General features: G+C 35.2%; 1 protein-coding gene across 11 annotated transcripts in view; it reads right to left on the minus strand.

Annotated features, from left to right (window-relative positions):
* Positions 1-12,647: 12,647 nt before the first annotated feature.
* tspoap1 (TSPO associated protein 1) overlaps positions 12,648-14,018 on the minus strand; it is a 91,302-nt gene continuing 89,931 nt past the window's right edge. For 10 of the 11 annotated variants that reach the window (XM_073860945.1, XM_073860937.1, XM_073860936.1 and 7 more), the window contains one exon: positions 12,648-13,774. In XM_073860945.1, the coding sequence (XP_073717046.1) occupies positions 13,547-13,774 (228 nt within the window). In that variant the 3' untranslated portion in view covers positions 12,648-13,546. The remainder of the gene's footprint in view (positions 13,775-14,018) is intronic. The other variant, XM_073860941.1, reaches the window with a different exon arrangement.

A 14,018-nucleotide genomic window follows, 5' to 3' on the forward strand; every position in this document is an offset into this window, starting at 1 on the left:
GCAGAGGGCGCACGCAAACTTCAGATGCCTATTGACAGTCACTATAATCCTTCATATTGAACAATTTTACATTTATTCAGATTTTTACGAAAATCATTACTGGTGTTTGCTGAAAGAATGATCACAAATACTTTACTCATAATTAGTGATTTAAACAAACCACTAACCTAAAGTATATGTAAACCCATAATCTTCATCCTGCTGCACCATGATCATGACTAAATAACAGTTACTGTGTACCGCTTTATTTCCAGGAGTGTCTCCAGATTAGTTCTCTTCCAAAATGCTGGATTAAAACATACATCAGTGCATAAAACACTAGAAGCAAATCTGAGAAAATGTAGGAGGATAGTTTTATTTTGACATTTTACTTCAGGCTCAACTCATATACTGTCATGATTTAAGTTTTGTTACTAGTCAGAATACTTAAATATCATTTATAAACTCAAACAGCTTTCAAGATTAGATAAGATACAAGTACGCCTACATTTCTGGCTATGTTGAAAGGCACAGCAGGTGCGCATTTTAATGATTCTGCCCAAAGCCTGAAGTTTTTTGGATGTGCAAGGTTGTGAAGAGGGACTTTAATTTTACAGCACTGTCATTCAAACCCAGTCACACAGAATATAAGTTGACGTTTAAAAGCTAAACAGTTGTGGAAATGAAGAGCAGATATATTCTGACCTCCTGTGGTTATTCTGCTTAACTGCTATAAAGATGAACATACAGCAGATCATCTTACAGTTTTTCTAAATTGCTAAAACACATTTTTCGAAACCTTAAACACAAATCCACATTTTCAAACAAAATTCACAGAACCCCTGACTCTTCTTGCAAACAATTTTCTTCAAACAATTCCTTCATTTCACCTGTACTTAAAATCAAACTAAGCTTTCAAAACACACATAAGTCTATAATATAAAACACTAGAGAGCATCCATTAGACACTACCTTAAAAAACAGAAAACACAACATCCAGGACATCTGCTTACAGAAAAATACATGTTTATTGTATAAAACAACACACTGCACAAATACTCGGCCTATATTTTGTAAAAATTTAGCAATCTAACTACAAATTTTGCCAATTGCATCGTCTCTGGTGTCCTGTTCTTCTTCATACTCTTCATCTGACCACCAACGGTGTTGTAGTTGTGTTCATTTTTTGCATGCCTGTGTTTAGCATTTATAAATCAAGTGCATTGCAGTGTAAAATGTGTTTTAGTGAGAAGTTTGTGTTTAAAGTTTTGCAAAAAGAGTGCATGAATGGGTTTAGGCCACTATAAATTTGGTTCAGAGATCAGGGTTTAGTGCAATTCAGAAAAACTGTAACTCCATCATATTCACATCAGTAACTTAAAAATGCAACAAAATCTCTAATATTGTTTGCTTATGCCACAAGCTTTGACATTTTAGCTGACACACTGACATTCAGATAGTTTTCTAGTTAGGTGTGACACACATCCATATCAGTTTTGGGGCCTTTGAAGATAAGTTTCACAGTAACTAGAGAGTAAAAATCTCTTTATGGACCTAAAGGCTTTTCTGTGGCAGCAGGCTATAAAATCAGTTTTGTATTTTGAACTTAATTTGAGTATTGATTAGTTTGCTTGTTTGATGATGGATCATTGAATGAGTTTATGATACGGTATAAACCCTCGCTGTCTGTTCATTTAAGAATGAACTGTACAGAGATGCTGGTCACATGATCAAAAACCTGCATCACTGATTTACTGTATCATTATGAACTAAAGCTCATTCGTCTTTTCAAAGAAATTCTCTTATCAAATTATCTTGTGATTACAGAGTTTTGCATAGACGGCTCCCTGATTTTGCCAAGTGGTTGATGTCCCCCGGGCAACATTATGATGACCCAACATTTCAATCAACCAATCAGATTTCCAAAATAAGTTTAGTTTGTTTCAAATTTAAGCTTAGAACCAGGATTAGCTGCGTGTAGACCATTGTTTTCATTGATCATTTCCCTCTGATTTTAGGGTTCAGTTATAGTTGTGGGTTTTATTCACAAAAATGTTGTCCTTGGGTGTTGCCCTGACTGAGGAAATCTCTCACTTGGCAAAATCAGGTCAAGCATGCATAGACTTAGACACGTCTAAAACCTCTCCTGAACATTATTACTGTAAAGCAATGCTGCTGTTTTAAAGAGCGTCTATCAATATGACTCAAAATAACGTTCATGTGCTTGAAAGTCACAGAAAAGTTCAGGAGATTATAAATATTTTCAGGAAAATTATTTAAAAAATAAATCCTGCTGTTGTGCTGTTACAAGATTTTTTGCGTTATGATTTAAATGAAAGCATATTTTCAGTGATGCACTGGGGTTTTTTCAACCCATGGTTGGGTAAATAAGGGACAAACCCAACCTTTGGATTAAATTAACCAAAAAACGTCTATGTTTTACCAGACAGCAAAGGATTATTAATAACACAATTTTTTATGGTTTGTTTTTTAACCCAACCATGGGTAAAAAAAGAACCCAGCTTTTTTGAGTGTAGAAATTGTTTTAAAGCATGCAGGTTTTTTTTATGTTTTAAGTCATTTCAACTTACGTTTATTTATGTTAACTAGAGATGAGTTTTTATAACTACAGATAAGTTGTCTGTTTTGGGGATTTCCGCCTGGATTTGGTCTACCCAATTTCAAAAGCTCCCCATACCCACATGCAGAGGAGGTGTACATACAAAAGTTTGGTATCATTTTACAGGAAAGCCTTTGAAATTTCATAAAACACTGTTGAAAATGCTAAACATGGTTGTATGTGTTGTCAGTCCTCTAATAAACTATTTAAAATGTATAACACTGGCCCTGAGTGCTCCAGCAACCTGCAGACAGTTTTGTTTGATTCCAGCAACGAAACCTGCAGATATTTGTATTATCTTTATATCATTTTACAGAAAACCCTTTGAAGTTACATAAAAAGCTGCTGTTTGTGACAAATATTGTTATTTATGTAGTTTTGAACCACAAAATTGTCTTTTTTTATGTTGTAAACGCTGTATTTGAAAGAGTATAACTCTGGTTCTGGGTGCTCTAGCAGACTACAGACAGTTCTGGTTGTTAGCAGCAGCAGACAGTAAACACCCAAAAAATAATGATCTCTTTAGCATGTCGAATTCAAAAGTTATTCTTATTTTACTGAAGGGTGTGAAAATACATTTTTTATATAAAAATACTTTATTTTGTTTTGCACATATAATAAATAGCAAGGGATTATTCATGCACACAACCAAAGAAAATGCTGTGAATGGATGATTTTTTTAGAGAAGGACCTAAGATAAAAGATGGTGTAGCATTTGTGGCTATCTGAGCTATCTGAATCAATTCACACTCAAGTTTCACATACGTTTACGTGTTGATAATAAAACAAACATAACAGAATGAGAGCTTTCATTTGATATAAGACTTGCCCATGTTTGCATGCTTGAAAATTTTGAAATATGTGAATATTAAATGATATAAAAAATATGTGTGGGGGATGATAGTGTAAATTAAGTGTAAATAACTTTCTTACAGTAAAATATGTCAAACTGATGCATATCTGCAGAAAGTAGAGAGTCTAGCTTTCAAACAATATCTCATGTGTGGTACTGGGTCCATGACAGACCATTAAAAATTAAAGAAATATTTTATATTAAGTCATAATAATTAATTTTGGAGCCAGTACAGGGTCCACAGAGTTCAATTGGATAACTTATATTATAAGTTGAAAAAAATTATTTTATAAGTTTTAGCAACTCATCTAAAACCTAACCTAGTTAAGATAAATAATAGTAAGTTGACATGAATTGTAAATCTGAGTTAATTCAACAAAAAATGTATATAAAGATTTTTTCCAGTGTAAGTTTATTTCTAATAGTTTTCCATTTAAGCATTTAGCACACGCTTGAATCCAAAGCGACTTCAATATTTGAACAGAGTTCATCAGCATGAATGAATAACCTCGCCTGCTTTAAAAGCCCCAACTGGAATAAGTTTTGAAACGATGTTTATATTCAAATTCAGTCTGTTGGCCACATTTGGGCGCGAAAACAGGTGACATTGCCTCCCCTCCTCCAGTGTAAGATCTGTTGGGTATAACCGCAGAAACATAACAACGTCTTACTATGTAGGCTGAATATGTGCACTTCAAAGTGGTGTAGTTTTGCACCCAGGTTTACACTCCAACACAGAGTGCAAAACACACCCGCTTAAAAACACTCAAACTCCAGTTTACTCTCAAAAAACAGCAAGTCAGCTCGTATCAACGTACAACATTTCCTCATACTTGAATTACACATATTAAACATGATTATGCATCTTTGTATGATATTAATAAGACACATTCGATCTACTGGAGTTACTAAAGACTAAAACTTCAAATAAATATAAACAACACAATGTTTTTAAGCAAGATTGATGTTTAAATGATAAAGTTCAGATCCGCATCCACTTCCTGTTTTAAAATCTGCCATTGACTATTTATTTCCCTGACCACACACAGTTTGACCTCATTAACTTTTTTACTTACTGTATATAAAATTAGCTACACTAAAGTTTAAATCCCTAAACCATTTAGCTTTTGTAAATTCGTTTGCTTTATAAAAAGACTCGTGTGCTCATTGGTGAAGGGAATTTCCTAATAAACCTTTGAGACATGAAAACTCTTTCCGTGTTTAATGCATTAATGTCCAACGTTCACAATCTTATATCACTTAGTTTAAACATAAACATTATTTTTTATAACTTTGGATGAAGCGCGTTAAACTAAACTCAAAAACCTCATTTATATTATTAAATATTATATCTTTCATAATTTTAGTCTCTGGGGAGAAAACACAGACATACACATACACACACAGCTGGTCAGTATTTGGTCAGTTATGCGAGTAAGCATTTCAACCACAGATACAAGAGAACAAGAGCTCAGTTGAAAACATGTGTCACCTTATGAGTGTCTTCCCGTCAAGAGGACGCTCACTTCTCTATCACATCATGTCTTCTAAAGGGAAGCTGCTATTGGCCAGTTCCTTTATTGCCCATATTTGGTGATATGTGCACCAATGAGTGCGGTTGATTGATTTAAATTAGATTTTACCTCATACGAAGGAAATGTGAGGTGTCTTTGTTTTTGCAAAACTTGTCATTGCAGTGCTGAGGTGCGTTGATGGCTATCACATCATTGCTTATGTGTAATAAGTCGTTGTTAAGGTGCTGTGAGAGTTTCTAGATAACAGAAAGGTTAACTTCTTTTCTTAGTTATGCAAAAAACAATTCTGCCAAGTTCAAACCAAATCCTTACCTCTAACCATAACCGTAACCTTACTTTTAAAACATAAATGTAAATGGTTTAGGACACATGCGACACGGACACATTTGATGTTGCCTTAGCAAAACCACTAATGACATGTTGCCAAATTAATCTCTCTCTCTCATGGTTGACTTTACAAACAGGAAGTAACAAGTGGTGAGAAATGGGTGGCTGTGTCTTCAACACTGGGCAGTGGTCTGTGTGTTAAAGTATAAAGATAAAGACAAAATGAAAGAAAGGAACACTGACACGAGAAGAAGAAGAAGAAGAGGGGTGAGGGTTTGAGAAGGAAGGGAAGTTGTTGCTAAATTAGATAAAGTCTGAGTTCAGACAGAAAGAGTTTACTGTGAGCCAATCAGCTTTCAGCATAGCAACAGGTCACTTCCTGTTCTGACAGCTGTTACAGTGTAAGTGATTATGTACATTTACACACAACACTTCAGCTGCACACGGTTACATTTGATAACAAAACATCAACGCAGGTGTAAAACGCAGACAATCCTGCTATAGTTTTCTCACAACTGTCTCAAGCTTTTTGAGATGATTGCTGTTATGTTAGTGAAAGTCAGGTTGAGATTAACACATAAACTATCTTTAGCACACAACAGCTTTAGTCTTTATTTTGAACACAACATTTAAACTTCTTTCAGTGAAATGTTGAACTCAAAACGTGTGCAATCTTTACATTAAGTGATGGTATTTTGTTAATGTACATTTTGACATTTTAAAGTATGACTTATGCTTTTAAATTAAGCTATACATCATCATGTTTTCTCTGAACATGAACAGACAGCAGAAGAGCTCGCTGTGGCTCACGGCTGTGACTCCTCCTGTCATGAGAAAGTGGCAACAGAGAAACTCTCACAAAGCGTTTGTCTGACCGTTCACATTTTCCTTTCATTACCTAGCATATGAGGACATCAAGCAAAATAATTCATTTATATAAATACAAACATCTTATTTTGATTTGTAGTTGCAGTCAGATCAAATACCTGGTTAAGTGTACAGTATGTACAAGTGAAACTGTATTATTAGGCAAAACGTTCCTTTGCATCGATTGGTAGGGGTGCAAAGGTCATGAGTTTGATTCTCAGTGAACACACATACAGTACAATACTGATATAATGTTGTAATGCACTGCTTTGGATAAAAGCATGAATGGAAATGTAATGTAAATTTCAACATTTTAATTATGGTTTAGAGGCATTTAGCGGATGCTTTCATCCAAAACAACTTACACTGTAAAAAGTGAAAAGTTGCATGAACTTAAAAATGACTTCAATTTGTAACACTGTAAAAAATTTTCTTGAAATTTAGTTTTATTTTAGGTACAAAAATTGAAGTTTAATAAACTTAATTGTTACCAATACAAAAGTTTTTTTTAAGTTGATCCACCTTTTTACTTTTTACAATAGTAAGAAAAAATAAAGTAATTCATCTTAGATTGTATTTACCAAGCTTGTGTCATCTGTAACGGTTAAGTTACAGAAATATGCTGGTTTAAATACAAATTAGAAAATAATATTAATAGCTCATTTTTGAAGCATTGCATGCATTTCTACTGTAAAAAGTCAAAGTTGGATCTACTTTAAAAATTACTTTTATTAGTAACACTTCATTTTTTTACTTAAAAGTGAGAAGTGAGAACATTTTCAGCTGAACAAACTTAAAATATTTCATGTGCTACCAATAGAAGTATTTTTTGATACTTTTTATAGTGTAGTCAACATCAACATGTTATAAATTCAGAGACAATGCACAATTTGTTTAATAGAAATTCTACACGAAACATTTGATTGAAAAAAGTCACATTTGTTATATTTGTAGAGTTGATAGGCACCTAAAGTCTTATTTAAATCATATCTGTTCTTATTTTGAACAATATACAATTAGCATCAAACTTGTAAGTTTTACTCAAATGACATTTGTTCTATTTAATTACTTTTGAAGCACATAAGCCTTCTATCTGACGGCGGGAAGGTGTGTCATACTGAAACTATAAACCAGACGAGAGTCAACGACAAAACACGTCCCTCTGTCACACCACACCTTTTTCCATACAGCTTTTTATAATTGTTCAAAAACTATGTGGTTGTGACCTCAAGCACAAGCAAACACACACACACACACACACACACACACACACACAAGCGCGCACACACACGCACACACAGATCAGATCTAAAGGTTGTGCTGACATTGTGAGGTGGGGAATTGAAACCCGGCCGCTGCTCTCTGTATTAAAATAAAAGTTCAGGCCCTAAAGTAGCAACGGCTGTAAGCAACATAAACCCTCTAGATCAGGGGTCTCCAGACTTTTGTGAGCAGGGGTTACCACAATGAATAAAATGAATAAAACAATCTGGAGGGCTACTTTTTTGATAGTCTACTCAAAACTTTTTGCTTTTTCTAGTTGACTTTATTTTGTTTTACTTGTTGATATTCTTTGTGATTGTTTATAATGTTAACGATAATGTTAATGATATTGCATAAAGAAAGCCAAGGTAATATAAAAAATATTAATTAAAAATATTAATTAAATGTATAAAATGTGCTTTGGCGGGCAACTCTCAGACTCTGGGTGGGCAACCTGTTGAAGACCACTGCTATCATATTTTGGTGTCTTAGGTCATTATGAGATTTTTGCTTAGTAAGTTTACGCTGTAATGATGTTGGTTTAAGAAATGACTCACTAAATTATTATTCATAGACTATTGATACAAAACAAAGCTCAAAATAATCACAATGACTTCATTTTGTGTCCATGAGTTGGCACTGGCTTTATATTTTTTATTGTATTGTTGTAAGCTGTATAAATGTGTACTCGGTATGATTGACTGCCTCTCTGACTCTCTCTCTATCTTTCTTTCTCTCCCCAAGTTGCTTATTCAATACAGACAATATAAATTTAAGGCCTGAATTGGTGAATTGTATGTTAATAACCAGATATCCTTAAATATTGATTTTTTCCCCCAGAAATATCGAAGCCTTCACAAACGGCTGCACAAAAAAATGCTGGTTTATTTTTAACACTGTGTTGGATCAAAAAGGCACGAACCCATCCACTAGGTTAAATTAACCCCTCAAAATTTTAGTTTGACCCAACAATGGGTTAAAACAATCCAACATTTTGGGTTTAAAACAACGCCGCATGGATTAGCTACATTACAACCCAACAGGTCTCTTTTTGACACAACATTGGGTTGAAAATAATCCAGCATTTTTAGTAAGAAGTAAAAACAGCATCAAGACTCAGTTCTGACTCTCATCACGACAATATAAACCTGTTACGAAACGCACGGTAAACTTTTCTTCATCTGCTGAGAATATAAAACCAAGACAACAATAAATACCACTAAAACAGCCTTCATAAGAAAACAAGCATTAAGCAAGAACTCTTTGTGTTGCACGCACAGGGTGTTTTGTAGCAGGTGTTGCAGGCACACACGCAGGAAATAACACGCTTGAGTACATCTAGAGCTTCTTCCTGTGCGTGATCTCTTCTGTGATATCTTCACTGCTTTCTTCAGCTTTATACATCTGAACGCTCACAGATCTTTCACAAATACAATAAAATAAACTATTCTGCTTTTGGTCGGCTAGACAGACTAGGACGTGTTATACACAGATGTCCACTGGTTCATATATCACTTCCCCTGTGAAGGCCATTTCTTTGGCATTTCCTTTTGTGTTGAAACTGTTAAGCAAGAAAAAACAGCTAGAAGAAAAAAGAGAGATCTCAGGAGAACAGAAACGCAGATTAAAACCCTCGCTGGGACAATAAAACTTCACCAGCAATGTGTTCGGTGTGCGGGCGGAGACAAACTATTCGTACCAGATTAAGGCTTTGGCTTATAATGATAACAGAAGCCTTGCTTCAGGTTCAGACAAACTAAAGTGCCCTAGACCGAATGGATGCATTTTAGTCAACATGAACCATAGAAGTTGATTATATAAGAATAATAAAATGTTTATACATTTTTATTTTCATTCAAGCATTTTGAGACACAAACAAAAGCAATGATGCCCAAAACGGCACCTGCAGAAAAACAGCGTTTGACAAACAGCCCGGCATTGGGCAGTGCGAGAGGAAATATCTGCATATCTGTAGATGTGTGGACATTAGCATGCGCTTAAAGCAAGAAAAGCGTGAGGCCGTGACTGTTATGCCTCTTCCTGTGTGGTTGGGTCACGTGACTGGCAAGAAGGTTAAATAAGAGAAGTTCTCCAGCTTAGGCCTATTTCTACTTGGCCTGAGGAGGAAGAAGATGACAAAGACTCCTGAAGCGACTCAACTTCTACAAAGACACGGTGAAAATAAAGACAAAGACGATGAGGACTTGACTGACGGAGGTGAGTATTTAACTGAGGGTTTGCATTGAAGAATCTGAAGGTTGTATGTCTGTGAGTGTCCAGTCAACAAATTACTATTTATTTTTTACTTTCATTTTTATTATATTGTAATAACTTGATGCATTAATGTTTTGCATAAATAACCCTTTTAACCCTCATGTTACTGTGTGAAAGCAAGAAAGATCTTGTATTTTCTATTTACACACAAAAAATGTATTAGCTTTATTTAAAATATTATTTTTTACATACTGTGCATTTGTATTGCTGTATAATATTTAAAGTAAATACTGCTAACGTGGGACTCGTCTTAAAGATTTATGTTTTATATGTTTTATTTTATATCCAGCTCCTGTTCATTTGAAATTTTGTTTTTAAGGTTTGTAAAAAAAAGTACACAGTACAAAAACTCTCACAAAATACAAGCATTTGAGAATATAAAGTTAAAGATTTAAAGCTTACTCACGCTGTTTAAAATGGCTGCCGTGTTCAGTAACGCAGCCGGTGGGAAGATGTCTGCATTGCCAAGATGACGCATTGCATATTTTTTCACTTTTATAAGACAAACCTATTAGCAAACATTAATGTGATTCCAGTACAAAACAAACACAAATAACTTTCTAATGTTTGTTGCTGTCAATTTGTTGCATGTTTTTACCCATAATTCACCACCAGTTCACATTTTTAGTTTAATGAAGAATGAATTGGGAAAAGTCTTGTATTTTGTAATTACCTATAATAATAATGACTGATATTCTGTTTGAGAAGTTAACCAAGTGAATTGTAAAAATTTGGGTGGGGTTCACACAGCAGAAGTGCAACTATGTGTGTGTGTGTTTGTGCGCCGGAGACTTTGAGACCTCACGAGATCTCCACGAAGAGCTGCGGATGAGACGTGGATGTTGGGATGTACAGTGCAGTCATCCATAAAGTAGAAAGCACTACTAAACCCCTCACCACCGTGTAGTGTTTCCTACTTTATGGATGAGTGCACTGTTTGCTGCTGGGAGACGTCACGAGATGAAGACTTTATACAGGAATGAGACAAAAGAGGAACTTGGCCTTGTTTCATAAAGCTGTGCAGATCTCATCGTGTGTTAATATATACATCCACGTGAGATGATTGCAGGCTTACAGAAACTAAAGCAAGATTCCTCTTCTTCTAGATATTGCAAATGTATGCATGTGTTTGAATCTTTGGATTTCTTTGTTTCAATAAAATGATTAAGAGTGAAAGTATTTTTGTCTGTTGAATAAATCATGCACACACAAAAAACACCTCATATTTTCTGTGAAAATATACTTTATTTCTGTAAAAAGTCCATATTGCAACAAGTCTTCTCATTCGCTTTAAGTGAATCGTCCCAAGAAAGTGAATCGCTCATGTTGCGAATTCACAATCATTTAACATGCAAACAAAGAAATAAATAAATACTTCACCGAAAGAAGCATTAATCACAGGTGAGTTACTTTTTACAAAAAAACTTAAAATGTACAAAAGAGTTCGGTCGGCCTACGATCACGGACCGACACTAGAAGAGAGTCTCTTTCTCACCATATATGAAAATATCCTTAAAATCACAAAAATACAAATCACTGGCAATCTCACACACACAAACCTGCAGTATCGCAGACGTGGCCTTTGTGTATTTCTTGCAATATAAGAATAAAAACAATACATGCGACCATTACAACTACACATAAATAGAATAAATAAGGCAGAATATAGATGGAGTAACATCATGCATGCAGTTAATATAAGTACAGTATTAGTTACTGTACATTAAGGCTCAGTTTTTATTATGGCCTGGCATTTACAGTATGCATCTACTTGCTGAGTTTCTATTATAAGTAGCAATGACAATATATATTTATATAAATCGGCCTGTGCGTACTTAACATTTCTGTTGCGTTCAGATTATATTTTAGCTAAGTTAACTGTATGACTACACACAGATGCTGTTCACTAACATTTTTATTTGGATATTAAATAAGCAACATGAATTCATTGTGCCTACTAAGTACGATTATTGAGAATAGCTGCAAGCTTAATCTACTTCCGTCCTGTGATGTTTGATCTCAAGCCCCGCCCACTATGCGGCTGGCATTTAGTGATTGGTCTCTAGACCCAAAGGTTTGGCAAACGCTCGATCTTGCGGTTTGGACATCAGCGAGGATCTGCTTAAGACGCAAAACTGATTCACAGCCAGTTAAAACCTGAGATATGATTTAACGTGAGCCCTGTGTAAAACCACACAAATAATCATACTGTATGCTTCAAACAAACATTAACAGCAATTTAACAAATGTTTACTGCAAATCATATTGCAATGAGATATTTTTACATGCTACATCTTTACAGAGCTCCTAAAACGGAGAAACGAGTACAAAAATGAACGAATACAAGTTGAGAGTTCATGCAGAAACAAAGTAGCAAATGTGGCTCTCGTACAAATGTGCATGTAACCTTCAGATGCACGTGACTGATTTATAATGTAAATCACTGAATTTCACGTCAGTGTGTTTGAGAAAAGGCAAAGCTGGAGATAAAATAAACCATAAAGACTTCAGTCACATCTGAACCTTCATCTGACACACGCACACACTTTTACAGAGACAGATTAGGTTTCTGCATACAAATGACATGACGTTCATTCATTAACAGCTTCAGACGACTTCCACTTTGAATCATCATGAAGACGGGGAAATAAATCTGAATCAAACGCTGCCAAAGAGTTGGTAACACTTTTCAATAAGGTTGCATTGGTTAACGTGAGTTAATGCATTAGCTAACATAAACTACAGCTTTATTAATCTTACCTCATGTTAATTTTAGTATTTACTCATATATTTTTAAAATCTAAAGTTGTCCCTGTTGCATGCACAATGAACTAACATGAACAAATGTGAAGGTCATGTTAGCTAAAGGATTTACTAACGTTAACAAATACAATCTTATTGTAACGTGTTACCGAAAAGTTATATCTGCTCATAAATACAATATTTCATTGAGCGCAATCTTTGAAAACTCAGCTGAGCTTATCAGGTAATGTTAGCATTAATAATTTGCTTTCACAGTTAAAATGCCTGGAATTGCACAAAATACAACTTTAAGTGCCACATAAGCATATCAGAAGTCAAAAGCATTCAGATTTTCTCCAGTAAAATAAACAGGTATCGAGAAATTGAATCAGTATGAAAGATCTCTACTCTCAGCTCGTATTGACCTCAATAAAGTTTGGGTAAAAACTGCAGGTTAGCTTTTGCAGTCACAACACCACATCCTGTAGAGTTAACCAGCTAAACCTGTTAATATTCAACAGGCAAAACTTTTGCAGTTGTGGACCAACTTAGTAGTGCAAAAACTATTAACTATTACTCTCTTTCACTGCATTTTCCATGCAATATCATTAATTTTGCACGTGAGTCTCCTCATAAGTGTGCTTCACTTTTCATTGTGAATACTAACTGAAGAACATGGCGTTTACATGCCATTATTAAAGTTAGCATCACTGTATGACCACAATGTCCACAGTCCATATTTCAAATCCAGACTTTGTCAATGTGAAGTTTCAGAAGACACAAACTCTTAGTCACAGCTTTAACCGATTCAAATCCCTGTTCATACACAGAGGAACGAATCAGTCTGAGATTCAGTATCAAAGAATCTGATTCAAGCAAACAATCAAATCAAAGCTACATTTTACAGGACCCAGGAGAAAACCTTTTGAAGGAAACCACTTTCCCGTAGACACAATGACTATACAGTATTCTAGAGGACCTTAGTGAAAACCTCTCAACACAGGGCCTGAGAAACACACACACACGCATGCACACAAACTGCCTTAACCTAGAAAATGTGCAATCTGCAAATCCTTCCCGTCACCGTTATTCCTTCTTGCCGGAGCCGAGCTTTCTGAAGAGCTTCTTTCCCTTCGAGAAGAAACTTTTCTTTTTCTTCTCAGGCTGTGCGTTTTCAGGGGACGCGGGGGTTACGGGCGGAGATGAGTTTGGGTTTGGTTCAGAGTCCGGATGAGGATTCGGCTCTGATGGAGCGGGATCCGACTGACAGGGGCTCACAGGATCAGGTGCTTCTGATGACTCAGTCTGACTGACCTGTGAGGTCACACAGCCGTTAATGTGTTGAAATGATCCGACAGAAACAACGCTTGTGATCCTTGCAAACCGTTTGATCAAAAGTTTAAGCTTTGATGCTTCAAATGAGTTGAGTAGACAAAATGAATACAAATGGAAAAATTAGGGAAAACAAAAACACACAGAACTAGTACTAGGAGCAGTGTTGGGGAAAGTTACTTTTAAAAGTAATACATTACAATATTAAGATACTCCCCAAAAAAGT

This window comes from Misgurnus anguillicaudatus, chromosome 22 (assembly GCF_027580225.2).
Source record: "Misgurnus anguillicaudatus chromosome 22, ASM2758022v2, whole genome shotgun sequence".
Taxonomy (NCBI): Eukaryota; Metazoa; Chordata; class Actinopteri; order Cypriniformes; family Cobitidae; genus Misgurnus; species Misgurnus anguillicaudatus.